This window comes from Carassius auratus, chromosome 16 (assembly GCF_003368295.1).
Source record: "Carassius auratus strain Wakin chromosome 16, ASM336829v1, whole genome shotgun sequence".
Classification (NCBI taxonomy): Eukaryota; Metazoa; Chordata; class Actinopteri; order Cypriniformes; family Cyprinidae; genus Carassius; species Carassius auratus.
Genome location: NC_039258.1, coordinates 13,243,539 through 13,266,184, shown reverse-complemented (window position 1 = coordinate 13,266,184; position 22,646 = coordinate 13,243,539). Strand labels below are relative to the sequence as shown.

Genomic DNA, 22,646 nt, shown 5'->3' with positions numbered 1-22,646 from the left:
TGTCGGTTAGAGTGTTGTAATGCTACAGGCAGCTCATTAGCATATGAAAAGCTTTAGGTCATCTAACCTACTTTTCTTTCAACTGGCTGAACACAATATGATGACACGCTGCCATCTAGTGGAGGTCCAGAGGTAGTTACGTTGCATTTAAAAAAAAAAATGTTCTTAAACAGTGAACATTGTAACCTTTGTTTGCTTCCTCTTATATAGTAACTGTGAGATACAGTTATACTTGTCTGAAGAGCAGGCTTGTATTTTATCTCTGAGCTGGTTTTCATTTATGAACTTTGATGTATTAAATAGTTAAAATTGTAGATTGAGATTAAATAGAGACATGTTTGTATGGTTCAGACAATTTGCTAAGGATTTCTACATAAAAGGGTGCTTAATGTTTCTGAAATGTTACTTTTGAGCTCTGTAACATTTTAAAATTAAAATTTTAAAAGTTGCTGTAGAATGTCAGAGATAGGCATGGATGGTATCGCATTTTTGCCGATTTCAGAATTGCCGATATTTTTCAACTCCTTTGGCCGATAGCCGATGCTGATACCGATATATTTCCTTTTGTTTGGAAACAACACCAAGTCTCTCCTGTGTGTTTCACACACTGAATGCATCATTCTGTACACGCATTCTCAGTTTAAATGCAGTGACACAAATCAGTGAATCTAATCACCATTCAGGCAAAACTTAGCTTTAAAAATGAGTCACTGGTGGCGTCATACTTTGATAATAATCTAAATAATCTCGGACAATCTCTGAAATGTTATTACTTTATTTTATTATTATTTTATTGCATCAAAAATCAACAGTGTTTTAAATTCTTATTCACATGATATACCTGTACAACAGTGAGATGTTGCAACATTAAATGCACCGGTCATGCAGTCTGTACGTTGCTCTAGTAACACCATCATTAGTGTTGCAATTGAACACATTATATGTCAGACACCCAGTTATTCTGCCACTGACCACATTTACGTGTCCGCTATAGTTTGTTTACTTGCTGGATTGCATTACTCTTTGAATTTGTCCACTAATATCCTCAGAAAAAGGTATAGTCTGGGTCAAGTCAACACGCACTCATTCAAGCTCAGGTTTGTGTACATGTGCATGTTTGAGGGTTAATACAGCTGTATAGTCAACTTTAGTTTTGATGCAGTCGCCGAGGACACGCTGCCTGTTCTGACTCACAGAAAAGATTATATCAGATTTTCCAAAACAGAGATACTGTTTGGCTGTCGTTGCCATAGAAATATACCACTGTTTGTGTGGTTAGGCAAGGCTGTGCAAATGTTATAGGGAAGTGCAATATATCATATTGGTTATTTTAGATTTTAAGGCTTGATTTATATAGGGAAAAAAAGTGGGAATGGGATATGACCCTGGACAAATTTAACAAGGTTCCCTGTGTACTAACAGCTTGTTTGTTGATTGCAAGTACTTTTGTGTCACGACTCCATCAGTAACTGGCGATTTTATTGTCAATTCTTCAAAATGTATTAGAGATTTACTGTGATATGGTATTACACTTCATTTCAGCAGCTGTCGTCTGCCATCTGATTGGCTCTTTCCCAAAGATTCCCATTCATCTCCTTATGGCAGTCATCTGTGCATGTGGCCTTTCCCACATGTCCTCTCAAGTTCTGAAAACCTTTTGTCCTCAAATGAATAGAGAAGCCAAGTACTTTAGGAAAATAACCATGCGATTCCAACTGTACTAGACTTGATATTATATGATTTTATAGACGGTATTAAAAGTCTTGTTTTGACTTTGATCATCTAACTTGGAAATGCTGTCATTGCTTAGGGCTTTATAGTTGTATAGGTAATAAGGTAATTACTTTTGCTTGGGTAGCTTTCTGAATTGTGTGCTTGCCATCTGTCGACCATGTAGTGTCACATGTGAAGCTAAATAAGCTTTTGAAATGACTCTGGATAAGAGTGTCCACCAAACTGTACCTTGACTGTAAAAAGACATAGTTTGAAGTTGGTTGTGTGTGTTTTTGTGTGTTTTCAGCTGTTCAGTAGTAGTCCGACTAAAGTAGCAGCCACTGACATTAAAGCACCTTAACATTCTCTGTTCGACTTCTGCTTGTACAGAGATAGAGGAAGAGAAATTCTAGTAGTTAGGGAAAGTCATTGCTGCACGTCTTTGCCAAAGTTCATCTTCAAAATATTTTTAAGTCACATTTTTATATGAAAATATAAAATGTAAAGTTAAATAGTTTAATTTTATCCTGCATATATATGCGATTGATTTTTCATATTTGTATACTGATGCTGCTATTTTTTCTTTTCTCATCAGTTTTTATTTTATTTTTATTTTTTATATTTATTTTTTTAAGTTTTTTTTTTATTATTATTATAATTTCAGTTTTGTTAAATATTGAATAATATATTATATTATTTATATGTTATTTATAATTTGTATACTAATAATAATAATCAGAATAATTGTGTGTGTGTGTGTGTGTGTGTGTGTGTGTGTGTGTGTGTCCTCTGCACTTCAAGGTTAAGGTCAAGTGTTTGTCGTTTTTTATTAAAATATTTCAATATTCATTATTTAAATGTTTGTTTATTAATACCATTTTAAATCGCAGCTTATTTTAGATTTTATTTTATTGTGAATCCTGGGTTTCCAGCCTTTTTGACCAAAATGTATTTTATTAATAAAAGTAGATTCAAAATGTACGGTGTACATTCAAGCATGTATTGTCGAGTTGTTTCTTCTCTTTCTTTCCCTCTCATGTTCACTCACATACTCAACAGCTGTTAAACTTATCTCTGAGCCAGTTTCCCTGAGGCTGTCTAACTTCCTGCCTAACACACGCCCCCAAAACCCCCTGAACCGCTGGCTGTTTTGCATGAAATACTGTACGTCATATATTTTGTTTAATATAAAGAGAAAACTGATCCAGGGTCAGGAGGACAGGAACAATGAACACTGAACCCGACTGTCCTGAGAGAAATCCAGTCTATGTTTAGTGAGGGGCCATGTGACTGGTGTCATCAGCATGCCAGACATGGCTGGGCTGTGTCCGCGTTTGCTCACTGCCTCCTCCCTCGTTTTACACTCTCCCTCTCTTCCTCCCACAACCACTTGGTTCTGTCGACGCCGTGTCTGATCCTGAAGAAGTGGAAAATGTAAGTTTGGGCGAGTGAACAGCGAGCCCGTGGCTGCAGCACCATGAGTGAGTACTGCTGTTCTTCACGCTCACTGAACTTTCGCTCACTATCAGACTTTTTACCGGCGGTGTCCAACTGTGGCCAGAGATTTTGTGTAGATGACCTTCTGTGCTTCAGGGTTAAGGCTAAGTTGTTTGTCTTTAGGGTTCATTTAACTGCGTGTTTGGAAGTATCAAAAAAGACTAAAAACACCATTTGAACTTTTTAATTTTTTTTTTTTTTTTTTAAATGCCTTCAAGTTTTCATGATTTGAGTCATTTAAACTTGGATTAGAACGTTTTAGTCATTTTCTTTGTTCCTATTTTTATTTTTAGACAATCAGTGTAGTTTTTATTTTTTATTTTATTTTCATTTTAAAGATTTGCCAACATGCACACATAAAGTGGGGTTCGAAAGTCAGTGATCCAAAATCTAAATTAAAACCTTCAATTAAACTACCACTTATTTATTTATTTAAAAAAATACATAAAATGTCTAAGAACGATGCATGTTTTGGCCAATATTTTAAAAATAAAACAAGCATTGAAGCATGGTCTATGTTGCCTGCTTTAAGGTCAGATTTTCATGCTTCCTTTGAAGCACAAGTTGATTTTTGGATCATTATCAAATGATGATAAACTATGTTATATAAGCTTGATATGCATGCAGCTTATACAAACCAAATACTATATACTGTAGATAATTGTTATCATAAGGTTTTACACAAACGTGACGTGTCATTATTTTGATTATATATATATTATTTTTTTATTTTTTTTATTGATCCACACCTCATTTCAGCAAAGTCTGGTAGATTCTGTTTTGAAATGCTCTCAGATTTCTTTGCCAGCTGGCTCAAGACAAACAAAGAACGCTCTTTAGTCAGAGTTTAACTGAATGAAACCCTCACCCCATACTTCTATACTAATTTTTTTTTTTTTTCTACAATGTTCCCCTTCTGTCTGAAAAAAAGTAAAATTTTCGCCTCACTTGTAAAGTGACAGAATGTGGCTGATATGTGTTCATGTCATCCTGTATAATACAGAGTAAGTTTTCCTTTCAGGGGCCTCATGCTTTCCAGTGTAGAGAAGAGTAGAGAAGAGTGCCTGAGCCTTACAGGACTATTAGGGAAGTTAAATCATATTAGTTTCAGTTTTATACTCACATATAACCATTTGCCACCAACTTTAAGAAAGACTTACAGTGAGATCAGATATGTATACCTTGGCAGTATCATGTTTAATAATAATAAAAAAAATAAAAAAAACTACACTACCCACAATCCTTGCACGAGATCCACCAATCGGAGAAGTCACGGTTACTGTACCATGGTTTAGTCCCATAAAGCATGAAAAATTACAGAATAAAATGTTGTTTTCCTGTGCTACACACACTACATAGGTATTTGTTTACTTGAATATTTAGCAATAAAAGTGAAAAATATCATGTATATTAACTGTTTGTATGTTGTTTTTTACACCTATAACCAATGTTTAGTGTTGTGCCATTTGCAGTGCTTCTTATGGCTTTATTATAATTATAATAATAATAATAATAATAATTATTATTATTATTATTATTATTATTATTATTATTATTATTATTATTATTATTATTATTATTATTATTATTATTATTATGGTACATTCTTAAAATCAAAGAGGTTGGTTTGGTTTATGGCTTGTATTTTGAAACCCCTTTATAGAAATTTAATAGGAACAGTTCTGGAACGGAGTCTGTTAAAAATGTAAGCATGCACTATTTTTCTGGTGCACTACCTGCTACCCTCTAACACAGCTTAAACTGTTAGTGAAGGGCTTTCATTGTTTTAAAATCCCATGAGAATCTTGCTCTTTTCGGAGTTCTTTAACTGTTACATTCCTAAATGGCTTCTATTTTTCCCTTTACTTGATTGATTGATTGATTGATTGATTGATTGATTGATTGATAAAATAATGCTAAAAATAATAACCGTTGGCTGTACATTCACACAGAGAGCATTTGGAATTGAAGATCATGTTTTATACCAGGTCCAGGTCTTAAACTGTCTCATTCCCATAACATCTGTAGTATTCAAGTTGCTACAATGAATTACCCAGGGTCAGTCCCTGTTTCTGTATGAATAATAGCTAGTGTTTTCACAAATGGCCGCTTCAAATTCATACAAACTTCATGTGGAGTTTCACTGAATGTGTGTCACAAACTTGGTGACCTTGTATAAAGGTGAGCACTGCTTTTATCTTTGCTCAAGGAGCCAGCACTGTGCCACATGCCATTAGAGCACCCAAAGTTCACATAGATACACACTCTCTCTCTCTCTCTCTCTCTCTCTCTCTCTCTCTTTCTCTCTCTCACACACACACTCACACTCTTTTTTTTACTCTGCTGACCATCAGTGGTTCATCTCTTTGGCGTTACAGCTGTAATGGGTGTTGCATTGTTGTAAGGCCAGTCCCATTCTTCTTGTGCTTAGTTAAACACAAGCATGTGGCTTCCATCACACATAGTTGTTGACTCTCTAATTTGTCACACATTTCAGTCCTACAATTCTGTTCAGAAGCTATTTAGTCATTACCGTACAGAAGAGAGTTGTAAGAATGGTATTGTTGGTTTGGAATGATAATCAATACTGTTTGTCTGACTAATTTAAGACCTAATTCAAGGTTTTCTTATGAAGGGAGGATGGGCAGAAAAACATTATGGTAAGACAGTGGCTGCTTCATAATTCCATTGAACATGAGTGTTTTGTCATTCCAAAAACTTGTGGATTGTAATTCGCTGTTTATTTGTCTGTTTATTGAAATGAATATCATTTATACAACTGGTTTAAAGGGTTTTGTGCAGAAAAAGTTCCAATTGTATTGAGTGGTGTAGTTGTGTAGTTCTTCATCAGACCACTAGAGGACAGCTTAAACTCGCATTTGATGCATTCTAATTTATAAGTTCTTATTTCAGTCCTAAATGTGTCTTTGACAGTGACTTCATCTTTGTAATGATACTACATTGTTTTATATTATTACACTGTTATTATACAGTTATTACAACCATAAGTTGTATTTTTTTTTTTAGCAAATGCATTGACTACTAGGCACTTCAAAGACTGTCATGATACAAAAGCGTAGTTGTAACTGGGTTATTTTTAGTAATGTCTTTAGTAATAAGCAAACGTCTGTGCGTGCCCAACATTTTTCTCACCATTCTCTTTGCATTCTCTCATTCTCTCCCAGATGTGTGTAACAGCACTGATCTTCCTGAGGTGGAAATCATCAGTTTGCTTGAGGAGCAGTTGCCTCATTATAAGTTGAGAGCTGACACAATATTTGGCTATGACCACGACGACTGGCTCCACACGCCTCTCATCTCACCCGACATCAACCTCGACCTGACCACTGAACAGATCGAGGAGACCCTCAAATATTTCCGTAAGCACAGAATCGCTCTGATATTATTCCTCTACTTTTCTCACTTTTGTTCACTATTTGTGCTGCCTCTATTTCCTGTCATACAAAATGTAGTTTTTTTTTTTTTCCTCTGGCCATATATTCCTCAAAATAGTAACAACAAATATCTCGGAAATGCACTGACATACACAAATAAGCATATGCATACACTCTCATAATCACCATTCATGCATACTTAAACAATGCTTCAACATAAAGAACTGTTAGTCAAACATTTGCTCTGTGATTAGTTTAATTAAACCTAGAATAAAGTATAAAACCAATTACATTTTTTTAGTATTATGGCAGTATTATTATTATTTATTTTTTTCAGTGCTGCATTTTTGTAACTTATTTGGAAATATGTGTTTTATGCTCAAGTTAAATCAGAAGGTTCTTTTGGTTCCACTTTATTTTACAGTACGTGTACTAACATGTACTTACTGTGTATTTATCTAAGAAAGTTTTGGTAATACAAGGTAACTACATGGGTTAGGGTTAGGTTTAGGGGTAGGTTCAGGGTTAGTACCAAGTTATTACATAGTTATTGTAATTGCTATAATAAGTACATAGCATGTGCATTAGGAACAGGACTGTAAAATAAAGTGGTACCTTTCTATTTAAGATCCTTATTTCTATGTATATATAAAAAGTTACTTGAGACTTGTGATACTAAATGTATAATAATTTGGTTAGTACATTTACAGTTGTTCATATGTGACAGCTGTGTTTAGTATCCACAACACTGGGTTATATTACCAGGCAACCGTCCTACACTGCTGTTCATTGGCTGAGTCTCCTGTCACTCATTGTTGAAGGGAGCAGCTGATAGGACTCTTAGATCAGTTCCTTTTTCCATGATCTGTCCTTGAGTTTGATTGAGGTCGTCATCGTGACCACATGCAAAACATTATTTTTATTCCGTATTTAACCGACAGATCTGCAGTCGACCTTACAATCCTGCCATACTCTTAACCACTGAGTTGAAATAGTAAAATGACTGCAGTCAACAATGTAGATCACGTTTTGGCCTCCCTGGAAAATAATTTTACTTGGATATGCAAATATGTTTCAAAACGTCTAGTTTTAAAAATAGAGTGAAAAAAAAAGAATATTAAATTTCCTTGTACTTATTTATGGTAGATTATAATATTCTGTCTTGCTTTATTTTAAGTTGTTCACCTTTCAGGCATTATAAAACTGGTTTTGATAGCTGTCTTTCAATATACAGTAGTCATCAGAGTTTATAGATCACAGGAGTTTACAGTATGACTGATACTGATGCCCTGGATCTTATGAGCTGTCATGCAGCTCTTTCATATATTAGCTAAAAATAGTTCAAACTGAGGCCCAGCTCTGGGTTGGGGAGGGACTGTGGCTAACATGATTTCAACCAAATCTCTCACAGTGCATGGCGTTGTTATGTAATTTATGCAAGCCTTAGTTCCAGTCCTTGAATTGGCAATGTTTATCCCCTTGAGTGGTGTTTCAAGAGCGTTGATTTGGAATACAACAGCATTGGCAAACTTCATTTTTCGTGTCACTCTGTTTGTGTATGTTAGTGGTCTTCCAAACTGGCTGTCAGTCTGTGCATTATTGGTGGATATTTTTTGATGACTCTTTCTTTGAATCTTTACACCAGTAGATGACTACAAGTGTTGAAAACTTTTTTGAGTGAGTCATTGAATTATTCACTCAATTGTTTGGCGTTAGATGTCAGACGGCACTTAAGTTCATTTATGATTTGTCTGTCTGAACCAGAGAAATAAAAGCAATCAATATTTACCATATTGTCACGATCTCCCACTGGAGTGCCCATGAGCTCCACCAGTTGGCATTCCATCCCTAACTTTTACTGTTAACCCAGGACTACATTTCCCATAATCCTTTACCTGGACTCATCTGCACTCATCATCATTGCTAGCACTTGTCTTCCATTACCTCATTAGTCTCACTATAATAATGGCACACACACACTCAATCAAATCACTGTTTGTTTGCTAAAGCCTGTACATTACCTAGGTTTCCTGTTTCCTTGCCTTTGTGTTTTTTTTTTTTAATATATTTTCCAGTTTTATGATTGTTTGCTGCCTGCCTGACTTTAGCCTGTTTTTGTGGATTACTCTTTTGGATTGCCTTGGAAATAACTGTAACGGTTGTTATTCATTTTTAATTATTTTTTTTATTTTTTTTTTGGTCTTATGAAGTAATCTAATTTGTTGAGATTGATGGTGAATTGGTGGGTTTTTGTTAAATGTGAGCCAAAATCATACATAAAAGAACCAATTTTATCTAAATTATCTCTTAATTATTCTTACAAAATCTTAATTTTGTCCTTTACGATTTTTTTTTTTCTTTTAATTGTATGGAATTCATTGTGACATTTGTTACAGAACTCCAAGGAAGATGTTAAAGACAAAAATAAAGTCTTTAATTTTAATCCACACAACTTCAAAGAAGGAAATAACTTATGGTAACAGCAAACCATGTAACACTAATCAATAATGAACAGTGTAGTTAACAGAAAGGAGACTTTAAATAGGGCAGCTGACGAGGGGCAAACAGGTGATGGGAGTAGACTAATGATGACTAACGAGCAAACTAACTAATGAGCTAAATCCAAACAGGAACAAAACCATATAAGGAAACAGGAACAGGCAGACGTAACAGAAAAAGTCAATACTAAATTTCACAATCCTAACAACATTACTAATCAAGTCGGAGGTAATTCCTTCATATCACACAACTCCATAAATCCATTGCCCCATCAGCATGATGTAATCAGTATGAGCCTTTCACCAGTGAGCCGATGAGGTGGCAACTGGAACGTCATCAACAGTAGGTCCACGGCACCGTAAAATGACTTCATAGCTGAACGCAAGCTTGTGATTGGATCATTTACACCATTCAAGAGCTATGGTGTTGAATAGAATCACATTATAAGGAATGTATTTGCTAAATTTGTGTAAGCAGTAGTTTTATCAAATTAAATCAATATTTAGTTTTCAAAGAATATGAATGACAAGACAAAGCCTTTGTATAGAATACTCTGTGGTCAGTGTGTCTCCTTTTTTTTCCACCAGCCTATTTGTGGCAGTTCTTGGCACAGTGAATTGCAGAGAGTCAGCTGCTTCCTTTGGCAGGCAGACAGAAGCAGGACACCTGCAGTCACTGTACCAGCCACTTACATTTGAGCTGAGCACCAAAATCAAAGATTCCACGTATGCATTGCTACCACTGGCAGAAAACATCAGTGGAAGAGTGATGGAGAAAAACAGAGGGAAGTTAATCAACAAAGCATTATACAGCCTGGAGTCAGAGCCAGTTGCCATAGCAACCTTTCTAGAGAAGACTGGGTTGGGCTTTGACGAAGCAGCTGATGAAGTGCGCTCTGATTGGCTGGTGTTGCTGGTAGGCCCGGCCCTCTAGAGTATGATACAACCTTGACTATAGCAGTACAATTTCCTGCGCAACTCTGCTGGCTTTTAGAGACACTGCATTCATCATCCCTTGTTCTCTGACCTTGTATGTGTAGGATGTCTTGTGACTAGTTAGTGGCAGATCAGTAGATCCGGCTGCTGGGAGAATGGGCGGCCATAGGTGCATGTATATGTGTGTGACCTCAGACGCCGGACGGGAGAGGCTGCAGCTCAAGACTGAAGGAGACTGAGCATGCAGAGGTTTGTGGAGGCTGATTACTACGAGCTGGACTGGTACTATGAAGAGTGTGCTGACGGTAAGACCATGATGGAAAAATCTCATCGGCTGCCGCTAAGGGGGAGAGAGGGGGCAGAGGGGTGGGGAGAGGTACCCCAGGGAAGTAAACCCTTTTAGAAAGTTGGTTAGTAACATGGTCTGCTGTAGACAAGAATGGGAAAGGATATTTAATAGCACCACTCAAATTGACATGAAATTCACAAATTTGTCCAAAACCTGATGATCATGTTATCAAAAATGTTTCAAGAATGTTCCAGACAGCATCTTGTGGGCATCTTGAGTTCAGTCACATACACATTATATATATATATATATATATATATATATATATATATATATATATATATATATATATATATATATATATACATACATAGAATGTACATACATACATTAGAATGTATTCAAGACGTACGTACGTACGTATGTATGTATGTATGTATGTATATATATATATATATATATATATATATATATATATATATATATATATATATATATATATATATATATATATATATAATATAATTATTTTAAGTATGACCTTGAATTGTTCAGTCTTGAATACATTCTAATCATTTAATGCCAGTATTTATTTTCATAAATATTTATTTATTTATGATGATCATCAGGTTTAAATGGCATTAGTTTTTGCTATTTGAATGCATTATATTGTGAACTGCACTGTATTTGTTATGATCTTCTGTTAAGTGTAACCCCATAAGACTTCTTACAAAGTGATTGCTAAATTTCAGCAGAAGTCTTTAATAACCATAGCATTCATTCAATCATCTCATAGTCTTAAAGCAAAGAGACATACATTTATTACTGGATAGATCCAGGTTTAAATTGCATTCATACCCCAGTCACTTATATCTGAATATACATACTGTCTGTTGTCCTTTCCGAAAAAAAAAAGTTATATATTTGTGCAAATCAATAAAATGATTGTGCACACATAGTCTCAGCATTCACCACTGATGATGCGCTCATATACAGTATGTAGACATTATGAAGTCACAAGCAGCAGGTTATATCACAGTACTGCACATATATGCTTGCTGGATGTTTTAGTGCTCTCTGATGGCTGTTCGCTGCCTTATACTTTCTTCCTTATAATATGTCTCCTTAGAACTGGGATGGTTACGTAATCCTGCATGAAACTGCTCTGTTTTGATCCCAGTCATTTACTGTGATGTGCAGCATGCAGCATATTATGCAAATATCAAGTTATGCATGTATGCAATGTTTGTTTAGTTATATCAGGTCAATGATGAATCGCTTGCTGTCTCGAAATGTTATCAAAATTAGGGGAGCAAATAGAATAAAACCTCAATGAGTCACAGAAGTGGATCATTTTAATACAATTTAAAAATATTAATAAACAATACAGAGGTGTTAGAGGGATGCGGGGTTTTTTCAAACACGCAGACTGTTGTAGGCTGTCACTCTTGCAGTCAATACGGAAATCTCTCAGGCTGAGACAATGCTGTGAAAGAAGAGTCAGAGACATGTTGTATGTGTGCAATGGCTTATTGGCAAAATATGAATGAATGATTCGGTTTCAGCACTCTATGCTACATTAACTCATGTTATTTTGTACCAAACACTTCATCATAACACTTAGACATCCCATTATTAATAAAACTGAACCAAGCTATCGGTCACGGATCATTAGAGCAGAATATAAGCTCTGTTTGTGGATGATTCTCTAAATGCTTGTTATATGATATTAAATGTATGTGATTGTATACTAGTGGTCAACCGATATATTGCCAAGGCCGATATATCGGCTGGTTTTTGCCCCTTTTTTCAAATATCGGCATCGGCCGATAAGTTTTTCTGCTTGGCCGATGTGTTCGAGGAGCGGCAGAGAGCGGCGGTGCCTGAGCGCACACAGTGCTCAAATCTCTCTTGTTCGTCCTCGTCGTTAACAGTTCTGTCTAATACGGATAGAAGTCTGTCTAATAATCAGATAGAAAGGTTAAATGAAGGAATTAATGTATACAGAAAGTATTGTAACGATTGCTTTTATATTAGGAATATTAGTAATAGAAAGGCAAACATTATAATACTTTCTCATTTGCCACAGCATTTAGCAAATATGCATTCATACAATTTAAACTGTTGGTTACAGTGTTTACTTTCTTTTGAATTATATTTGTATTAAATATGTATTTATTTGTGGAAAATACTGTCATCTAAAGTATTAGCATGTTTCTTTTACACATTTACTTTTTTAATCCATTGTCAAATGATTTCAGATTTCTGAAATATTAGTAAAAATATATATTTTTTTTAAATCATATTGGTTATCGGCCCCAAGATATCAGCATTGGCTGTCAAAAAAAACACATCGGTCGACCACTAATATATACTATTCAGTTTTCGTTGACCCACACTCTGTGTTGTGCTTTGGGTCTCTATTCCTCTCACACAGCATATTGATTTCTTAAGTGGTTGAGCAGAATTCAACACACACACACACACATTCTTTTTTTTTATTCCCATTCAACCTGTTTTGCATTTCCCACTCCCCTTCTCACTTTCTCCTCCCCTCTCAGAGTTTTCCCAGCCCTTTACCATATTCTTCACCATTTTCAGCCCGTCTTTTCTCGCTTTTCCTTTTAGCCTCTTCAGTGGAGCTAAAGCACAAAAGCTCAGCCATGGTTAAGCTCACACTAAGGAGAAACCCGCCTCCTTCACGGCCTTGGCCATTGTGCCATTCTCTCATTCCTGTCACGCTATTGTGTTTCCATAGGAATGAAGGCCCTCAACAAACCGCATTTGCAAGAAGTTTGCGCTGCAGACTCTATTGCAATTATAAGAAATTTGCATTCACTCAATGAAACGAAAAATGAGTGATAACAAAACAAACCCAGACATTGTTAATGGGTGATTCGTGAGACGTTGTTAGACTAGGTGGAGTTGTAAAAGTGTAAGTGTTGTTATCAAACGCCGCATGTCTTTACTCTCCAGTTGTCAAGCTGCTGAGTTTAAAGGGTAAAGATTATTACCATATAACGCTATAGTGAACTAAAATTATTCCGCTTGTTTTGGTTATGTTTAAGTTTTGTGAAGCAAGTTAATAATCAGACTGGTCTCAATTGTTTATTTATTGGTATATGTGTGTAAAACTTACAGGTACAATTAGTTTTTTTTTTTTTTTTGTAAGCTTAGGTGGGTGCTTCAAACGTGCAATAATAATATAAAGACAAATGGATGTATGAATCCTTTGCTAATCAAAATAAAGACATTACATGATCAGTAATTTATAAATGATTACAAGACATTTTATTAATTTTAAGGTTTAAAGTGTAGCTTTGTTTAAAAATAATATAAACAAACTACAACCAGAACTCACACAGAACACAAAAGTTATTTCAGTTAAATAAATGTGATTGATTGTGGTTACAACTAATTCATTAAAAATTTATATAGGTTTGTAAACATTTGTTTTACCTCATGTAAACATGAGGTCAGATCAGAATTTGTTCTCTAATGGAGTACATCTCAGAAAATACATTATGTATGCATGTGTGTGTGTGTGTACATTTTATATATATATATATATATATATATTAGTTAATTTATTTACTTTAGCAAATTGTTTGTTTATAGAAAAAAATCTCTTTATTTTTATTGAATTTCCTTAACTACCCTTATCAAAATTTGTTATTTTGTAATAAAATATGTATCTAATTTTTAGCAAAAGGTGTGTCATTTTATCATTTGTTTGCGCTCTCTATGGCTATGTGGAATCTTTTCATTAGGGAATATGCATAAGCTCCGCCCACATAACAGGTGTAGTCAAACACAACTCAGTCACACCTTGATAAGTTGCCATGGTGTGTGGAACGTACCATTCTGTCCTCTAAAGAAGGGGGACCAGAATTTCTTTTTAAGTTTTAAGTTAGACTATTCTTATGAAACTTAATATAAATCTAATACATAAAACCTTTATACAGTCCTTATAATTTTATACATAAATGCATGTTGATTTACAAAAAAGTAGTTGGGTTATTTTCTTTCTTAAGTGACACATCCCCTGCTTTTTCTTATGTGAGCGGTAGCTTCCAAGCATTGAGTCTGCTGTGACAGGAGTGTGTCAGTCAGGGACGGTCTATCTGATCTGTGAGATAGGGTTATATGTCCAGCCCAACGTCACAGTCTCACAGATGGCTGTGGACGTGAGATGGATGAGACAGCCTGGGCTTAACTAGCCCAGAGACAGCATGACATTGACTCTTGATCACTCTAAAGAGGAGTACTTTGAGTTTGACTCTTCTTTAGAGATCCTGGAAATATCTAGCTCATCTTACTTGAGCTCAAACAGTGCTGATGATGAGGATGATGAGGAAGATGCAGAGGCATACACCCTGGAGGAAGGTACAGTATCCGTGACCTGATATTTTGATCCCTTTAAAAGTCAAAAAATGTATTTCAGTAATGGCCAATGGCTTATTCTGAAATCTAAATGATCTGATCAGGTTTTTCCATTCCTGGTTGGGGATGACATACATGTACCTGGTTAAAGCATTTAAAATGTACACAATACATCAGATTCTTCTTGTCTGCTTTCTTCTTCTCTCTGACCTTATCACTATTTGTATTTCAAAATATTTAGTGTGAGCGTAAACACTCAGGCTGTCATTAGTGTTGTAGAACATTGTAACTCATTTTAGTGTTGAAACAAATTGGTGAGTTACACAGTTTGAATCATTACGTTTCAAAGTATTAATCATACAGTTTCAGGAACAAGTGTAAATCTGTTTTAGCTTTTATTGTGACTAATTAATGTCATGGCCTGCTGTTTAGATTTATTACTAATTTGCCGTGTCCCAGAGCATTCCATAAGTTTGATCATGTCAACGCTGCACAGACCTTTCTCATATTGGTGCAGCATACACTGCAGGTATGACATTATATGACTGGAGTAATGATTAACTATATCAACTATGCTTTGTGTTTTTCTTGGCCTAGCATTTACTTTTGAAATGTTTTCCCTAAGGGATTGCCACTAAATTTCACAAATAATTACAAAGACATGGTATGCACCACATATAATAGTATTTTCTTGTAAAACATACTAAAATACTCTTTATACTTTATTTACAGCTATGTTTTTTGGTTTGTTTTTGTAGTCTTTGCAGTTAAATTCAATAAAAATAATAATAATAGAGTAATAATAACAATAACTATTATCCTTATTATTAATAATAATAATAGAACATATAAAAACAAAAATTATCTCATACTGTACGTACAGTAGTTTAAGAATGAAAACAGAAGTTATATTGTATTTGTTGAAACCTAAATATATTATTTTTAAATATATACACTACAACTTCTGAACAGCAGATCAGCATATTTGAAAATGTATTAGAATAGAAAGCAGTTATTTTAAATAGCAAAATTATTTTACAGTTTTTGCTATTTTTTAATGAAATAAATGCATTACGCTTTAGCATTAACATTTTTATAATCAGGTGCATGTATTAATAATTGTGACACAGTCACACTGTGATATCAATTTTTTATTTTACCTTTTTGTTAATGCAATAACATGAGGAGTACCAAATTGCATGGGTTATATCTTTCATGTGCTAGCTATATTGCATTATGCTCTTTAACAGTGTAGCAATCAGTAGGTAGATTATACCTGACATGTTAATTGCATTGTTCATTTTAATGCATACTGTATATAGAACAAAGCTTTATAACTCACCAACAATACATTTATAATGCAATATACATACAGGCTAGATTAAGTGCTATTGAAATGCTGGAAATGCACAAGGTTATTTCAAGTCCAAGGAAGTCTTATTAATGCACTAAACATGACATGTGGGAGCGATTACTGCCTGACTGCGTTCTTTGTGTCCAGTTTACACTGAGCTGGTCTGATGGCAGGTCATTGTGTACGGTTGCTCTTAGTTTGTTGTTTGGTCTGGTGTTGAGTGTCATGGTACCGGGGTCAATCCATGTTGGTGGACGGAAAACTTTGTTATCGAGTGTGAAGCACCCTGTCCTGGGAGCTTAGACCAGCAGCTGTCTAACTTGGTCTTTAATGAGTGTTTACCCATGTAAATAAACCTTGCTAAGCAGGTTAATTCATTTGTGATGGCCATTGAACTATGAAAGGGACATAATGTGATGTCTCTCAATTGTGGTATATACTGTTATTGATAAATATTCTGTTCAGTGAGATTTTTAGTTGTCTCTATTACATTTGTAATCCATAGCAACATGACAACAATTTAATTCTGCTCATTCTTTCTTTACACTGGATGTTTTTGAATAATAGGAATTGTCTAAATATGTTTTATAAATATATAAAAGTATTATACATATATATATATATATAATTTTATATATATAATTTTATTATATGGTAATTATAAAAAAAAAATGCCGGACTACATATCTTTCTCCAAAATAGCCAACCAGAGAAAAAAAAAAAAAAAAAAAACATTAAATTTTTTGCAAGAATCAATGCTTTTAATTCAACAACGATGCATTAAATTGATCAAAACTGACAGTAAAGATGTTTACAAAGTTACAAAAGATTTCTATTAAAATATATTAAGCATCACTACTGTTTTAAACATTAATGTTGAGGAGAAATGTTTCATGAGCACCAAATCAGACTGAAAATGCAGCTGTGCCATCATCGGAGTAAATTACATTTAACAAAAAAGTTACTTTAATTTGCTATATTGTTATTATGAAATTTAAAAACCTTTTATTTTATAAACCATTTATTTTATATAAGTAATTTGAAGCATTTATGCCGTTAAATCAAATGGTGTTTAAAATCAAGAGAAATATTTTAATTTAAGTGACCCTTTTGATTTGGAAAGCTTAAGAGAGAGTATGATTTTTCAACATTATGATATATATATATATATATATATATATATATATATATATATATATATATATATATATATATATATATATATATATATATATATATATATATTGGTGGTTGAATTATTAAACAGTATTAAAGGCTGGCCTCTAACTTTTAGGACTTGGTTCTGTTTTCATTTGTTCGCAGGAACAATAAGAATTGTTCTTAAATGAAAATATTCTCACACAGCAATAGCATCGCTGTACTTTGATATGCATTGGGTGGGTTTGTTAGGTTTACTATTCAGCCATATCCTATCAACCATTGTTGTAGTGTGACTCACAGTCCATAACAACATCTGCAGGGCTAAGTTTAACCTATACAGTACAATATAATGAAACCACGCGTCAAACTGTAGCTTCTCCACAAATATTTTCATCCTTGATCAAATAATACCACAGAAAATGTTCTGTACTATTGGCAGAGTAGATTGTTTAAGAGAAGAATACAGTATGGAGCTGATGTGTGTTTAAATGAGTCCTGCTCCAGGAATGTTTCGGTGTGGTTTATAGCTGGGTGTTGGATTCAGGTGCTGTACTGAGTGTGACGCAGATGGAAATGTCTGCTTTGCATTTGATTCTTTAACACTTACTTCGCTTAAAGAGTTCTTTTTTTTTTTCCTTTTTGAACAGTTGAAAGCATTATCATGTCGTCTAGTGTCCATCTCACCAGCAGTACAGCGATTATGTAACTGTAGTGTTTGTGTATTGTTTACTGCCCTAATGAAAAGTGTTTAATTGTCAAAATACTTTCTTTTCTATACTTAATATATTATACATTTAATTTATTTATTTTAAATGGCTATAAGTGAGTTAGATTCCCTTAAAAGTGTTAACACTGAGGCTTCATAACACCAGAAAAAAAAATAATAATAATGGGAGTTCCCATTATGCATATTTAGTTTAGAATTGCTCATTGTTATATGTAAAATGGGTTTTCATCTTTGGACCGCATCATTGCACAATCATATTTTAAAGGTTGCAGTTGTATTATATTGTACTAAATATAGTTTGCTTCGAACACGCAGGCAGGGTGGATCTGTTGGATGTGACTCTAATAAATCCACTGAGATATTTATGATCTGGAAAATGCTGACCTGTTGATAATGAGAAAATATGATGGTGCTAATGGTGGTGTTTGATCTCCATTGATTTCCCTGGAGAAGAGATCTATTAGAGCAAAGATTAGATTCTGGAAGAAAGTTAGTAAGACCATGTGAACAATGTGACCTGGAAAAGAGCCAAAACATTGGTTTAATGGAAATTCTTCTCATTTTTTCATTCATTGGAATTTTGGAATCAATACAAAGAAAATCAAAGTCATGTCATCATTTGTGAAAAATGTAGTGCACTTAATTGTATTGAATGCATGAAATTTATTTAAATTCAAATACAAAAGTGAAGCAAAAAGGCCATGAAATTACATACATGTATAAATATTGGCTCAGAAAATGACTAAACTTAATAATATGTTTACTTTTAATTGCAGTTAATATGCAGTTAAGTGTGTGAAAACATTTGGTAATGTAATATTCATTTAAAGTATATTAAGTATATAAAGTATATTCAAGTAAACTTCTTTTTTGCAAGTAATAAATATCCCTATGTGTTCTGAGCATGTATGCACCTCTTATGTTACATACTGGTACTATGTGTTTTAACGCAGTGTACCTTTAATTTTGAAATGTTTATTAGTTTGCTATATTCATTTTTTTATTCCTCTGTTCCTATAGTTCTATGTGCTGATCGAGTGGGCCAGATGACTAAGACGTATAATGATATAGATGCTGTGACACGTCTCCTGGAGGAGGTAAGCCATGGGAAGTGGGAGGAAGTCATAGCAGTCATTTAAAAATAAAAAATAGGGTGGAGGTATTTTTGGTGTAAAGCATGGCCCACATGTTGTGATATAGGTCTTTCAGTGAACCATAATAGTTCATGATTACATAAGTATCATCCACAGTCCTGATGATGTTACCATATGTTTCTGAGAGATACTAGATATAATATCCAGGTTTCTGTAAAATTTAGTCACTGAATGTTCCAAGCTATTCAAAATGAACACATACTACGGAATTGTTTGATTGTGAGCCAAACAAAGAACATATAGGGTCATTTTGTGTTCCTCAATTCAGAAAGAGCGGGATTTGGAGTTGGCGGCTCGTATAGGTCAGTCTCTGCTGAAGAAGAACAAAACCCTCAGCGAGAGGAACACCTTCCTGGAGGAGCAGGTGGAGCACATACGAGAAGAGGTAAGAGAAGAAAACTGAAAAGTGAGACAAGCCTGTTGGATAATGTCATTTGTTTCTTTAGAAATTTTGTGCTGAAGTTACACTGGAATAAATAACTTTAAAGGGGTCATATGATGCGATTTCAACTATTCCTTTCTCTTTGGAGTGTTACAAGCTCTTGGTGCGTAAAGAAGATAGTTGCAAAGGCTAAAGTCTCAAAAAGCCACTCCCCCCTAAAACTGCTCATTCAAACACGCCCCCACATGTCTACATCACTATGTGGAAATATTTGCGTAATGTCGCCCAAAGGTTCATGCAAAGAAAGAAAGGGAGATGCTGTGTGTATCTAGGCAAAAGCAAAAGCACTTTATTTGGCCTTCCGAGAGTAGACGCATTTAGGAATCTTTAAGATTACTTACAACAGAACATCCATGCATTTTATGAACAACCGTTTCGTGAACCTAGGAGAGGAGGTAATTCTGACTTTGCTACTACAATCTGGCACTTCTGAATCAGCTACTGTAAGTATGTTTTGTTCTAAGTTTAAGTATTTGCTATTGAGTGTTCAAACGCAGAGTTTTGCGTGTCGCGTCTGTGTCTGTCTGTCTGTCTGTCTGTCTGTCTGTCTGCCTGTCTATCTATCTGTCTGTCTGTCTGTCTGTCTGTCTGTCTGTCTGCCTGTCTATCTATCTGTCTGTCTGTCTGTCTGTCTGTCTGTCTGTGTGTATGAGAGAGAGAGAGAGAGAGAGACAGTCACACAGCTGTCTTAAACGTCCATGGCTTGTGTACTGCAAACAAATACAAGCTTCTTCATTGTGTCTGTCCTGGGTCTCTGTTCCCCTTTTCAGGGGAAGCTTGAACTGATGGTAAAACTAAGGACGTAATTAACGGTCTTTACATTTATTTTGAAAGAAGAAGCTCACAATTATAAAAAGCTTTTAAAAAATGCTGTGAGTCAGTTGGCCAATCAGAGCAGACTTCTTGTCGGAAGGAGGGACTTTGTCGAAAATTCTGTGTTTGAAAGAGCCGTACAATAATATACAGTATTTGAGAAATAATGTGTTTTTTGTTTTTTTATTGAAGTCAGCATATTCTGTTTCACCAAATACTCAAAATAATGATCTTTATAAAAAGCATCATATGTCCCATTTAACCCAAAGAATATTGTCCCAATAAAAAGTATTTTTGAGGATGATATGGTTCTAAAGTATTACTATGTGTAAAGAACATTCTTTTTTTTAGCAGCATGAAACAGATTTAATCGGAAAACATTCTTATATAAAACGACACAGACTATTTGAGTATACAGTTATTGTTGCATGCATAGGCTGTGAGTGTTTGTGTGCTTCCATGCAGGTGTCTCAGCTGCGTCATGATCTCTCAATGAAGGATGAGCTCCTGCAGTTCTACACAAGTGCAGCTGAGGAGAGCGATGGAGAATCTGCTTCTACCACACCGTGAGTCCGTGTATTAAAGGGATAGTTCACCTAAAAATTATAATTCTGTCATTAATTACTCGCCCTCATGTCGTTCCAAACCTGTAAGACCTTTGATCGTCTTCGGAACGCAAAGTAAGTTATTTTTGATGAATTCCGAGAGCTCTCTGACCCTCCCATAGACCGCTAGGATCCTAACACAATCAAGGCTCAGAAACATAGCAAGGATATCGCTAAAATAATCCATGTGACATCAGTGGTTCAACCGTAATTTCACGAAGCTACGTGAATACTTTTTGTGCGCAAAGAAAATTTTAAACTATGACCCTATGGCACCCTTTTGGTGAGTATCACATACATAAACAACATATTCTGTTCTGTGTCAGCAGCACCATACACTGATATGTTGCATACATTGTTTATGTATGTGATACTCTCCAAAATTGTTGAAAAAAGTCATAATTTTAGTTTTCTTTTCGCACAAAAAGTATTCTCGTAGCTTTGTAAAATTACGGTTGAACCACTGATGTCACATGGATTACTTTAACGATCTCCTTACTATGTTTCTGAGCCTTGATCGTGTAAGGAACCTTGCTGTCTATGGGAGGGTCAGAGAGCTCCCGGAATTCATCAAAAATATCTTAAATTGTGTTCCGAAGATGAATGAAGGTCTTACATGTTTGGAACAACATAAGGGTGAATAATTAATGTAATGAACAGAATTTTCATTTTTTGGTGTACTATCCATTTAAGTTTGAAAAATACCTCAAACTGTGGAGTTCTATAATATTTATGTTTTGCCTGAAAATGATACGAATAGTTATTTTCAGTGAGGAGATTTCCATGTACTAAAGTAGGCACATCTGTCTATGATTTATTTTTTTTCATTGCAGTATTCGCAGAAATGACTCGTCTTTCACAATCCCGAATTACCTCCCTCTGGATTCCCTACAAAAGAAACTCAAAGACCTGGAGGAAGAGAACATCGTCCTGCGATCAGAGGTGAGAGAGTGAGGCCTGACCTCACATCCTTCAGCTGTTCAGAAGAATGCTTTGCATAACATTATTCAAAAAAGCCTCCAATCAAACTTATCAGAGTTTCAGGCTTATATCACATTTCCAAGACAAACACACATGTAACAGCTTAATTCTCTGATAAAGATATTTGCGAGTTATCTGTGCCCTTTAGTCAAATAAAACTTGGAAATACTGTATTGATGATAAGAAGAAAATATACACACATCCACATAGATATGGAGCCATGACATGAAAACAACACGCTTGTGTAACAACTCCATAGCTTTGCTTTTTGCTGTAGATTAAATTCAAACATGATTGTTTTGTTCTAAAACATAGAGACTTTAGACTTTAGACCTGTTCTTCTGACAAGAACACTGAAACAAGTAAAATGATGCATCCATTGTTTATTCAGATCATGCGTGTGTGTGCGTGTGTGCGTGTGTGTGTGTGTGTTTATAGGCAAATCACTTAGAGACAGAGACCATCTCGTATGAAGAAAAGGAACAACAGCTTGTAAATGACTGTGTTAAAGAGCTCAGTGAGTAGATCCACCTATTACACCATCAACGATCATATTCCTTTGAAATGTAAACTGATATTACATAATCATCCTACAGTAGTTAAATTCATGCATGCTATTCATTACCTTATAGTTCCATCCTCGTAGTATAACAGTTTAGTTATTAATGACACGAACTGCACATACTGAGGTGCTAATC

The 22,646-nt window shown here is 34.8% G+C and overlaps 1 protein-coding gene across 6 annotated transcripts in view; it reads left to right on the top strand.

Moving 5' to 3' along the window:
* LOC113116190 (trafficking kinesin-binding protein 1-like) overlaps nucleotides 1-22,646 on the top strand; it is a 41,387-nt gene that overhangs the window by 2,856 nt on the left and 15,885 nt on the right. The window contains exons 1-7 of one of the 6 annotated variants that reach the window (XM_026284172.1): nucleotides 2,909-3,194; nucleotides 6,396-6,590; nucleotides 18,974-19,050; nucleotides 19,376-19,492; nucleotides 20,828-20,928; nucleotides 21,801-21,909; nucleotides 22,387-22,465. In XM_026284172.1, the coding sequence (XP_026139957.1) occupies nucleotides 3,191-3,194; nucleotides 6,396-6,590; nucleotides 18,974-19,050; nucleotides 19,376-19,492; nucleotides 20,828-20,928; nucleotides 21,801-21,909; nucleotides 22,387-22,465 (682 nt within the window). In that variant the 5' untranslated portion in view covers nucleotides 2,909-3,190. Of the gene's footprint in view, nucleotides 1-2,908; nucleotides 3,195-6,395; nucleotides 6,591-9,042; nucleotides 10,345-14,304; nucleotides 14,715-18,973; nucleotides 19,051-19,375; nucleotides 19,493-20,827; nucleotides 20,929-21,800; nucleotides 21,910-22,386; nucleotides 22,466-22,646 lie in introns of those variants that run through there. The other 5 variants (XM_026284168.1, XR_003293985.1, XM_026284171.1 and 2 more) reach the window with 5 other exon arrangements.